The sequence below is a fragment of the Montipora foliosa genome, chromosome 13 (assembly GCF_036669935.1).
Source record: "Montipora foliosa isolate CH-2021 chromosome 13, ASM3666993v2, whole genome shotgun sequence".
In the NCBI taxonomy this organism is placed as follows: domain Eukaryota; kingdom Metazoa; phylum Cnidaria; class Anthozoa; order Scleractinia; family Acroporidae; genus Montipora; species Montipora foliosa.
The window spans coordinates 8162532-8173716 of NC_090881.1; the positions used below are offsets into that span (position 1 = coordinate 8162532).

Below are 11185 nucleotides of genomic sequence, written 5' to 3' on the forward strand. Positions count from 1 at the left end.
CAACGTAAAAAAGCATTATGTTGCGGCTGCGCTTCCGCGCGCTTTTACTTTTTTTGCTTATACTTACGCATGCGTCGTTAATGATGACCAGGCTTTGAATAGTTATCGTTATCGTCGCAGCTAAGATAACAGTTGACGCGGAGAATTATAGGTTTTCGGAGGATTTGTTTCAGTGACTGCAGACAAGTAACTTGAATTACAAGTAAGACAAGTAATATTGACTTTTTCTGACATGGAGGCCTTTTTTTTCTCTTGAAGGCGAAGCTTAAAGGGGCTAGGTCATGCTATTTTAGGTAAATTTGTTTTATTTTGTTAATTATGAGCTCCAAACGTCAAATTGGTAGAGCAAGAGTCTTTCATTTGCAAAATCACGGCCACATAACCAGTGAGAATGATTTTCCAGCTGTGTAAATGACATTTTGATATAGACTGATATAAATTTGAAAAAAGGTGGGCCGACGTTTTTCAAATTTACCCAAATTCAATCCGTTTCAATCCTCTCCAGTTTTGTCCATCCATGTCCCTTCTTGGCCTCCCTGTGTTTTGTTAGAGTTCTTCTATAGTTTTGAACAGTTATTTTGACATTTTAGTCAATTCTACGACCATTCGATCAGTGCTGAAATTGCCTAAAATTGCCCTAGCCCCTTTAATCTCTATACAGTTAATTAGTATATACTCACTCAGTAATCTTTGTGTTTTAAGCAATCTGATTGGCTCGCTATCTCGGAGTAATTTAGCATTATTCACTCCCTACGGAGTTCGGAGAAAACAAAATGGCCGGCGTAAGCTCGTCAGCATTTCTGAATCGGAAATATTGAGAATACAAGATGATGCTGTGCTACAGAATACAAAGAGGGTCACAAAAGTTAGCCTGAAAGTTTTTAAAGGTAAGAGAAGAGCTCACGCTTTTGCCAACCAGTGTTTGACTTCGTTTTAGAAGATAATTATTGCTGAAAATTAAAACATCTTCACGCCAACAATTTGTTTCACTCGGAATAATTCTATTTTGTAGGGCTGGTCGCCCAGCAAAACGAATTTGTTACTGAAATCGAGGAATTGAAAAAATGTTTTAATAAGAAAGTTCTACATGGCTGCAAGGAAACAAGACGGGTCATTCTGCAGCAAACTAACAATCACCTCAAATAGAGCCGCAATTTCTTGTGGATTCTTTACCAACTGCACTTTCAATTTCCATTTCATATGAACCTCTAAAACTTTGATGGAACGGTGAAAATGTTTTCACAAGCAGACTTTTGATTTAGATTGCTGATTTAAACGGTGTTAAATTACCATTTTGCTGTTTGTGACGAGGATTTTAACGAAAGTTATTTAGATTTGCCATGTTTGAACCTTCCGTAAACACTTACGCGCATGCTTTGTGCCTCTTGCACGTTTTCTACGCGTGAATTGAGATGTCAATTAAGCCGGGCTTTGAATTTTTTTCTTCTGCAATTGTTGTTGAGATCACTTCGTGAGTGTATACTAAAACAATTCTTCTTTTCAATCTCGGTGAATAATTGTTAAATATTTACGTGGGATACGATGATTGATTACTCTAGCACAGACTATTTACCATTTTCAAATGGTGCCCAAAATAGCATCCATATCAGATCATCATCTATCACCTCAGCAGGTTAGAATTTTCCAAAAGGGACGCCTTTCCGGGTTTTCGCGATTTTTCTATTAGCCCCTTTTCCAATCAGCATGACTGTAGTTCTTGAAAGCGCTTCATTTTCTTGTCTGCATGTTACCCTGCAAGGGATATTTAATATTATTAAATTCTCAACCTCAGATAATTTCTCGTGCTCTGATTGGTTCACTCAATCTCGATTATGGTATATGATATTTTGTAAATGATTGCGCTTTGCGTTGCTAAGCTAAAAAATTTTTTTCGCCGGAAAACGAAATTTCTCTCGGTATAAAGGAAAAAAAAAACGTTTTTGTGGAAAGTTTGAATTAATTCCGAAGCTTAGAAGTACCCGAAAAGGTAAGAAACGTTTTTGGGATGATAGTGTGTATGTCTGACCACCAGGTATTATACAACAACGCCTCTTCATCAAGTTTTTTCGATTTCGCTTGGATTTTCTCCTTTTTTTGCTCGTATTTCGTACTTCCAAACTTTTGGAGTTTAAGGAATTTAATAAAACAATTATTCCATTCGCGCTTGTTGGATATGAGACTGGTTATAGCCAACTCGGCGCTACGCGTTTCGTTGCCTAATTACCATCTCATATCCAACGCGCGCTCATGTTGTGATGGTTAATTATCTCTGCGGTCTAGGTTTGCGCCTAACGGGCAAATCTTGAAGACTACACCAGAATCAATCGTCTCGGTAAGATTAACATTGAAAGTGAATGATTTGCAAAGCATATACCGACCGCATGGTATCTTGTTTTCTACTTTCTTACCTGCTTTAAAGTGATTTAAAACGAATATACAGAAACAAAGCAGTGAGGCATTTATCTTGGAACGGTTTAAAAGACAATCTCAGTTGGCAACAAACATGAAAACCCTTAACAAACAGATTTGAAATCGTGTCTCCTTAGCATAATTGTAACATCAGCTCATTTCCACGAAACGTATATGCACACATTGTTTCCTAGATCTATGCAACTTAACACAAATTTCGGTAGATAATTGTATACTGGAAACACGTTTCGTGCAACTTGTCTCGCAATGTTTTGGCGACATTGTGGCAGGACAAGTTGCACGAAACATTTCACATTGTAATATACCCTGCAACGCCCAAAATCGTTGCACGAAAAGTAGAACTTAATTCTACTATCGGCAACGGCTCTTGCAACTTGTCTCGCTACGATTTTGACCGTTGCAGGGTATGTTACACTGTGAAATGTTTCGTTCAATCTGTCCCACCACAATGTCGCCAAAACATTGCGAGACAAGTTCACGAAACATTTCACAGTGTAACAGCGCCTTACATTCAATATTTTATTTGGCGACATGTATTAGCATCTATTTTTTTTGGTAAATTTTGTGTCCCATAAGATAACACTACAATTTTCATTACCAAAATCGCCCAGAAAATTGAATCTCCTGAAGCTGGTTAAAATAGATAGCTACTCTTCTCTCATGAATACGCAAGTGCTCATTTTTACGTAATATATCAAACACGAGAAGGAGTGTTTCATCGGATATCCAAACACAGAGAAGCGAGTTGAAAAACGAGGCCGAAGGCCGAGTTTTTTAACCGATTTCGAGGTGGTTGGATATCTGATGAAACACTCTTTCGATTGTTTGATATTGCTTCTCAAAGGAATCAGTATTTTAAGAGATATTTGGGATCAAAGTTAGCGAAATTTTATGTTAATTAAGACCACATATCCAAACTTCCTTCACGGTAGGGATTTCTTTTGTTTTTGGCTTATGAATTATTAATGAGTTTGAGAAGGGTATTTCAATATCTGGTGGACAAGCCAGGCAGATGTTGAGGTCAGCAAGCAACACTGCTGAAGCTATTTCTTATAGCAAAGACCGTTGTGAATTTTTACATGTTTCGCACGTCGGTGGGAAACACTTAGAAGCTGCCATCGAAAATGAATAGCGGTCTTTAGTCTTCTTAGCAACTAACCAGTGTTTTATGTTCGTAACATTCAACTTGTTTCATGTTGTCGCACATCAGTCAAAATGGATACTGCAGGCTTCTACTTTTTACGCCTCAGAGTACAGTGTAATATTTAAGTTCAGCATCAAGCGTACGTTAAAATATGGTTCAATCTTCATGGTAAAAGACTCGGCTTAATGGTTACTATTTTTACTCCAAAAAGATGTGTATCAATTATAAAAAACCTCAATCTTCATGCTAAAAGACTCGGCTTAATGGTTATTATTTATTTATTACTGCAAAAAGATGTATATCAATTATAAAAAACCTCGAAACGGTCACACGGTTAATTTTTTGTATAGTCAAAAATATGTCAGCAAGAAAACTGGGCTTGTTGAGATCTCAAGGGAAAAACTCTCTTAGCAAAAAAATACAACAGAAATGACGTAGGGACTACCAGGATCAAATTCAACGAGTGGTCAGAGCGGGTCTTGAACCCGGGATCTCCCGATCTCAAGGTAAGCGCCCTAACCACTGGGCCACACTACCTCCTACTACTACCGGCTAAGTATTATTGAAGGGTATGTGCCATGTTTTCAGCAAGAACTGATCCGTCAAGTAATTGATCCGTCATAAATCGAATTGAGCCGCAATATATAACCTTTAACGGTTAAATGCATGAAGTGATACATTTTTAAGCCAAGTTTCTTGCAGAACCTTGTTTGAAAGATGCGTCATATTCATCAATTTGCTATTTGCATAAATATCGACAAATTATATTTTTTCAAGGCCTAACGTAGGACTTAAGGTGTGTGATTTTGAAACGCTAAACAAGAAATTGTACAATTAAGAGGCTAAGTATTTTTAATAATTGCCACAATTTTAGTTTAACTATGTTCCCATCCAAGACAAACTGCAAACGATATTTTTATTCGCATGCCTGCGTGCGCGGCAACCACAAACACGAATCACAATAATTAGAGGTCTAGCGCGATTAGTTATCATTTTCGCGAAACAAAGGAGTTCTACCGCTCGTTATTCTAAGGAAAACTTATAGACCTTCAAAGGAACTCTGGAGTAACCTTAAAATCAAACATGTCTCTTTTTAAAGCGTTGATAGTACAAATAAACTGTCAACTCGCCCTCACAGTGGCCTCACTCATCAAGAAGGATAAATTGGTTGTGATACCCTCGAGGCTGAGCCTGAACTTCTTCATTTGTTGAGTGATTGCGTGATATCCAAGTGCGAATCGCAAGTGGTCAATAAAAGCTGGGACAGCACCTGCAGGGTATCCGGCTATGATTGTGCGTTCAGTTTATTATTCTCATATGCAGTGTAAAATTTTTACACTTGCGATCATTATGACTTGTTGGATTGGTGGTACGCAAAAATATTTTTAAAGTCTTTCCATCTGATATTTCACATTAACATTCTTCTGTGTCTTGTTTTAGGCTATGATGACGGTTTCTTTGAAAGTTCCATTGATTCTTCTCATTGCAATTTCAAGCATTGTCATTCAGAACCAGCTTGCATACGGTGAAGGGAACTCGTCCCAACAAGATGAAGACATGCAGAAATTATCTCTGACCATCGCCTGGATTTCAAAGCCTCCATATGTAACACCACCCACCAATGAATCATTGGACGATGAAGCTCAAGGCATGATAAGAGATGCTGTGCTTAGACACGTAACGATAGAATGTGGCTACTATTGGAAAAAACAATACGAAGTTAAAACACTGGAAATGGAATACGAATTTGAGATGCTTGAGCTTCTGAGGCAAAATAAAGTTCACATTGCTAGTCCAGTTTTTGAAGATCCATCCAACCGGCGCTATGATGAATTTCCATTTTTTAAACTCGATGATTATCCCGGGACAGAGTATATCACAACAGAAGATTATACTAGCACACTTAGTGTTGTCTTAGAGTCCGTTCTCAAGGCTTGGCCATTGCTTGCTGTTACTATGGTGCTAACGGCAATTGCTGGTATCATCATGTGGGCCTTGGTGGGTATATAGTTATATGTACATAGGTGGTACAAGGAGTGTATCTGCATGAAGTAGCTGTGGCAATACGAATGTTGTTGAACCAAATCAAACAATATTTATGCTCGCAAGAAGGCTCACAAAACGTCTTTGAAATAAAACGAAAGGGAAACAACCAATAAAGAGCCCCATATTATTGAACACATCCTTAGGCTCCTGTTACAGGCTGTCGCAAAACGCTATCCTTTACATACGGTAGTTTATTGAAAATTCAGTAGAGTCAAGTCACAAATTAAAAATTTATCTTTGAAGAAAACTACCACATAAAGTTGTTTTTCTGTTACATACATACATACATACATACATACGTTTATTGTAACTCCCAAATTGGGCGTTTTGTTGTTGTTATAATTCTATTTTTTGTGTTTATTTCCGGAAGAAATCAGATAACTATTCAATTTTCCAGTGAACGTGGTCTGTAGACATTATATCTCTCAAATAATGCGCTTAGTGTGATCATAACAAAGTTAAACAAAACTGGTGTCCCGCGATGGAGATGAATTTTGCTCTGCATGAAACTTGGAATTCTTAATTTACTTAGGAGCTAGCGGGCGAGTGAATGTGCTGAAAATGCCAAAAGAAAGCATTGATGTGCAGATTACGTCGAAATACGGTACCATCTAGCTGAATTCTTAACTCCGAATTATTGCCCGTCCTTCTTCTGTAGTAAGGAGTTTATAAGGTAAATAGCAAAATTTCTATTATGAAATATTTTTGGACAGGACACGTACTGGAACAGTGAAGAGTTTCCTCGCTCATTCATCAAAGGATCATGGGATGGATTTTGGTGGTCATTCATTTCCATGACAACTGTAGGGTAGGAAGGCCTTATTTTATTCAAATACGTAGGTTAGATGGTGCTCATTGTCCCATCTCAAGAGAGGATAAAAGAAGAGAACACATGCATCAGACATGAGCCTCTTCCAATGATAATCTTTGTCAATCTAAATGTAGCCCGTGTGGTCATGATGCGCGGCTATCTTAAGGACGACACCTGATTGATTATCGTTGGCTAAAGGACCATGGTCACGAGACCAAAAATCTTTCACAGCATAGCCCGAAGCTTAAAATAGATTGGAAAAACTGTTATAGGGCATGGGGATGTGTTATATCCCTTCATCCTCTCTTGCCTATCAGATAAGATAATCTTATAGCTTGTTTGCATGTTTTCGGATGCCCAGTGGGCTATTCATATTGTGAGTACATCGACAATCACACAGTGAGTTTTCCCAGGGCAATTTAAGGCTGAAAAAGAGGTCTGTGATTCTGGAGAATATGTGATTAGACGAACACCAACATTTAGCAATTATGACATACAAGAGTCTTAGGACCAGACCATTATTATTTTTAATTTGCATGAACGATTTGCCCAATTATCTCTCAGTTGCTTCCCCGAAAATGTTCGCGGACGATACTAATATTACTGTAGCAGCACACTCATTGACTGAACTTGAAAATAAATTTAACCTAGACCTTGAGAATCTCAATCGCTGGCTTGTAGCAAACAGATTAAGTTTAAGTGTCGCAAAGACTGAATTCATGGTCATTGGCTCTCATCAACGGATTCGCCCCTCTGGAAACGAATAAATCAACGTAGAAATTAACGGAAAATAAATCACGAGAGTCCACAAGGTTAAACCTCCAGGTTTATTAATTGACGAGAGAATAATGTAGATGGAGTAGTTAAGAAAATATCGAAGGCTATTGGAGCTCTCAAACGAGTAAGACCATTTATATCAGTAAAGACCGCTCTCCAAATCTATCACGCGCTTATTCAGCCCCATTTTGATTACTGTAGTTCTGTTTGGGACGAATGCAACGTTACTCTGCGCGATAAACTGCAAAAATTACAGAACAGGGCGGCTAGGGTTATCACAAAGAGTAGCTACGACGTGTGTGCTAACCATCTTCTTACCTCACTCCGTCAAGACAATCTCGCTATGCGTCGGAAAAAGCTTAAAGTCACCCTAATGTTTACAATATTTAATGGTCTTGCTCCGGATTATCTACGGGGCCTGTTTTCAATTCGTACCACAAAATATAATATCAGGAATTTAGAAATGAAGCTTAATTGGCCCAAACCAAACACCAACTATCTCAAAAAAAGTTTTAGCTACAGTGCGGCCTCACAATGGAACAACTTACCCAACAATTTACTTACGACCGAATCAGCCAGATCTTAAAAAAAAAAAAAAAGAATCGATTTTATGAAAATGAGGGTTAGGCTCCCCCCACACGGCAACCTTGTAAAACAGTATTTTTATCATTATAGTGGTACTGAATTTTATTGTACTATAGCTATTGTATTCTTACTGAAGTTTTTGCAGTGTTTAAATAATGCGTGTATGTGTGTATGTAACTGGCACGACTCCGACTCCAAGTGAAGGGTCAGGTGACATTGAGATCTTTACTCCTTTTCTCTGTACGATCAAAAATACAATTGTATTGAATATTTGTCAGTTTGATATTGTGATAAAATTCCACGATTAGTTAACTTAAACCAACCAACTAATCAAGTGAAATATCTCTTATGTTTTTTCACACTCGATAAACGAACTACTACTTTTGTCGTTATTTTAGTTACGGCGACAAGTCACCAAAGTCGGTAGTTGCTCGAATTTTCTCAATTATCTGGATCACGTTGGGCCTTATTACCATGGCAGTATTCACAGCTAATGTAACGTCAGCATTAACAGCTTCCTCATTGAAACTTACCCCAAGCAGTCTCAGTGGAGCGAAGGTTGGTTTCATAACATCGGTTGTTTCAAGAAGTTCTTATATTCAGTGTTTTTTTAATAATTAAGCTCTGTCGTGTGTTTGAATCCTGTTCCAGCCTGGATTTGTTGTAGTTTTCCTTTCAACCCGTCACAGTGATGATTATTCCTCCTTAGACTCAATACAACCACTGTGTCTAGAAATGTAGGGAATCGCAAAAAATAACGACCAAGTGTTGCAAGTATAACGAAAATAACAAAAAAATAGGGTAAATAACTAATCTAGCGAACTTCACGTTCTTTGCACTATTTGTGCTATTTCCCGTTATATCTTTGGGGTCCCGTTCCTTCAAGTCATCCAAGGGATTGTTATCTTTGTCCCTCTGGCTTCCTTGATTACTGAGTTGCCATAGGCAATCCGGTCAGAAAATGAGTTAAATTTCTCCGTTTTATTACTTTTTAATTTTTTTTCCGTGACGAAAAGATGGAAAAGCTGCGCAATAGGTCTTTCCTGTCACTACCCTACTAAGTATTGTCATTGTGCGTAAAGGCTTCTGCGCGTATTTTTGTTAGGATTCAGGGGGTAGTAGAATTGCGTAGATTTTATCCGGTGGACACAGTAGAATATTCAATTAACCTGCAATGGCTGAAGACTTGCGGCAGTGCAGTCTATTACCTATACAATATTCGTCATATTAGAAAATTAACTCGAGAATGCACTGAGAAACTGATTCATGCTTTTGTAACCAGTTTAAGTGACTTAAGTAATAGTCTGTTATTTGGAGTGCCGGATTAGCAAATATGGAAGTTACAGTGTCAAGTCTATGACCTTATACACAAGAACTGATTCTTTAATTTTATTCAATATGCTTTCGGTTATGTTTCTGTAGCGATAATTTGATTAATTTGTAATTTCAGTTTTTTGTTGAACCGCTCATTGTTTCTTTGTGATAGAAGTAAGTAATAATACTGGAGCAGGTTTTTTTTTCTGGGAGTTAGGAGCACGCGTTTTTTGTAGCAGGAGTTTTTATCTATATTTTTTTGGAGTTTCAACACTTGACTTATGTCAAATGTAAGCTCCCATTTTCTTATTTCTCTTAAGTTTTCGATTTATAGATTTTGTCATTCCTTTGTAGCTTATTTTTAATTTAGACTATCTATCTTTGTTCCCTTATTTTTTACCGAATTGGATTAGAGAGCGGCTGAACACCACTGATTTTAAAAACTGAGTAAAGCTGCAATCGGGTATAAGTGTGGTTGAACTAGCGAACTCCGGACTGGAAACTCGACATACAGCGTGTTATAAATGCTAGCGCTTGGTTACGGTAGTCTTTTGCACTCCAAAGTTCTGTCACATCACACCTTTGCTTCAAGAATTGCACTGGCTACCTGTGAGGGCCCGCATTGAACATAAAATATTTTTACTTACGTTTACTGAGATCATTCATGGACTGGCTCCTAAATACTTACCAGAACTAGTTATTGTGCAACAAGTCGCATGATCAAGCCATAGCAAGTTTGAGGCGCAATAATAATAGTATATCTTTAGCAAGGACGAGTAGTAAGATAAAGAGAACCATGGGTGACAGAGCCTTCCAAATTACTGTACCCTCATTGTGGAACGCGCTACCAATGATCATTCTTAAAGACTTTATTCAGGGGCCGCCGAGAGGGAGGCGCTGGGGTGGGGGCTATTTTTTTCCTACGGGTTGTTTTCTCCCAAACCCCTCTCTTCCTTCCCTTCACACTTCGGTGATCCATACAAAACCTGTTATTTAGACGTTTTTGTTTCGGAAAGTATACAACGTATTGTAATTTGACGTTACACTATCAAGCTTAGTAATATTTAGATTTTATTGGACTGCTATTTTAAACTAATAATGATCACAAGCTCCAATATCACAACTTGTAAAGTTACAAAACAAAGCTGTAAGAATTATTGATATTGTATGCTTATTAATTTGATCACATTACTCCCCATTACGAAAGCCTTGCACTTATTAAGCTTCCTGACATTGTTAAATTAAATACATATCAACTATTTTATGATCAAATTGTTGATGAAAAATCGTCCATTTTTCATTTCGTCCATTTTGCATCTGAGCAGCGTAAATACGCCACCAGAAGTACATCCCAACATCACTTAAATCCTACATCATTTAGAATAAACATTAGCAAATTCTACCAGCAATTATTGGTTGCTACTACTGGAATGGTATTCCTCTACATATTGGTGGGAAGCCTACAAAAAAAGCTTTTCAAAAGAGCACTATACACGTATTATCTTGCTCAGTACTAATTAATGCTCAATAGACCGTGTAACTTCCATTTAACCTTAATCTGTAATAGTTTATTTGTTTCCCCGCTCATATTTATTCTTTCTGTTTTATATCATAGAAAAAAAATGTAATTTGATTGTATGATTTTAATATCTCTGCATCATGGAATTCGTAATTTTATAGAATTTTGAATTTTTTTATTATCAATCATTTCTATTCCTTATAATAATAATAATAATAATAATAATAATAATAATAATAATAATAATAATATTACTTTTATTATCCTTGTGATTGTTTCAAAGTCTCAACAAATTTTTCATCCTTGTAGTCAAACCCAAGCAGGGCAGGGTCTTTTCAAGTGACGAAAACTGTAAATTCTCTTGGTTAGCTACCACTTTACATTTCTATCAGGTTGGAGTTCTAGACAATGGAACAGAATTCGAGCACGCACTGGATGAAGGTGCCCATCCTGAAGGTACACTTGTAATCTAAAGAAGTCAGTTTACATTTTTTTCCAGAAATTTCAGGTCAACCTTTTTTTCTTTTTAAAAATTCTTATGCTAGTGAGAAAATGTCTT

General features: G+C 37.2%; 1 protein-coding gene across 5 annotated transcripts in view; it reads left to right on the forward strand.

Annotated features, from left to right (window-relative positions):
• Positions 1-770: 770 nt before the first annotated feature.
• The window catches only part of LOC137982741 (uncharacterized), a 16543-nt gene continuing 6128 nt past the window's right edge, over positions 771-11185 (forward strand). The window contains exons 1-5 of one of the 5 annotated variants that reach the window (XM_068829884.1): positions 771-887; positions 5015-5572; positions 6334-6428; positions 8192-8351; positions 11019-11082. In XM_068829884.1, the coding sequence (XP_068685985.1) occupies positions 5018-5572; positions 6334-6428; positions 8192-8351; positions 11019-11082 (874 nt within the window). In that variant the 5' untranslated portion in view covers positions 771-887; positions 5015-5017. Of the gene's footprint in view, positions 888-1862; positions 1988-2252; positions 2333-3933; positions 4081-4863; positions 4944-5014; positions 5573-6333; positions 6429-8191; positions 8352-11018; positions 11083-11185 lie in introns of those variants that run through there. The other 4 variants (XM_068829887.1, XM_068829885.1, XM_068829883.1 and 1 more) reach the window with 4 other exon arrangements.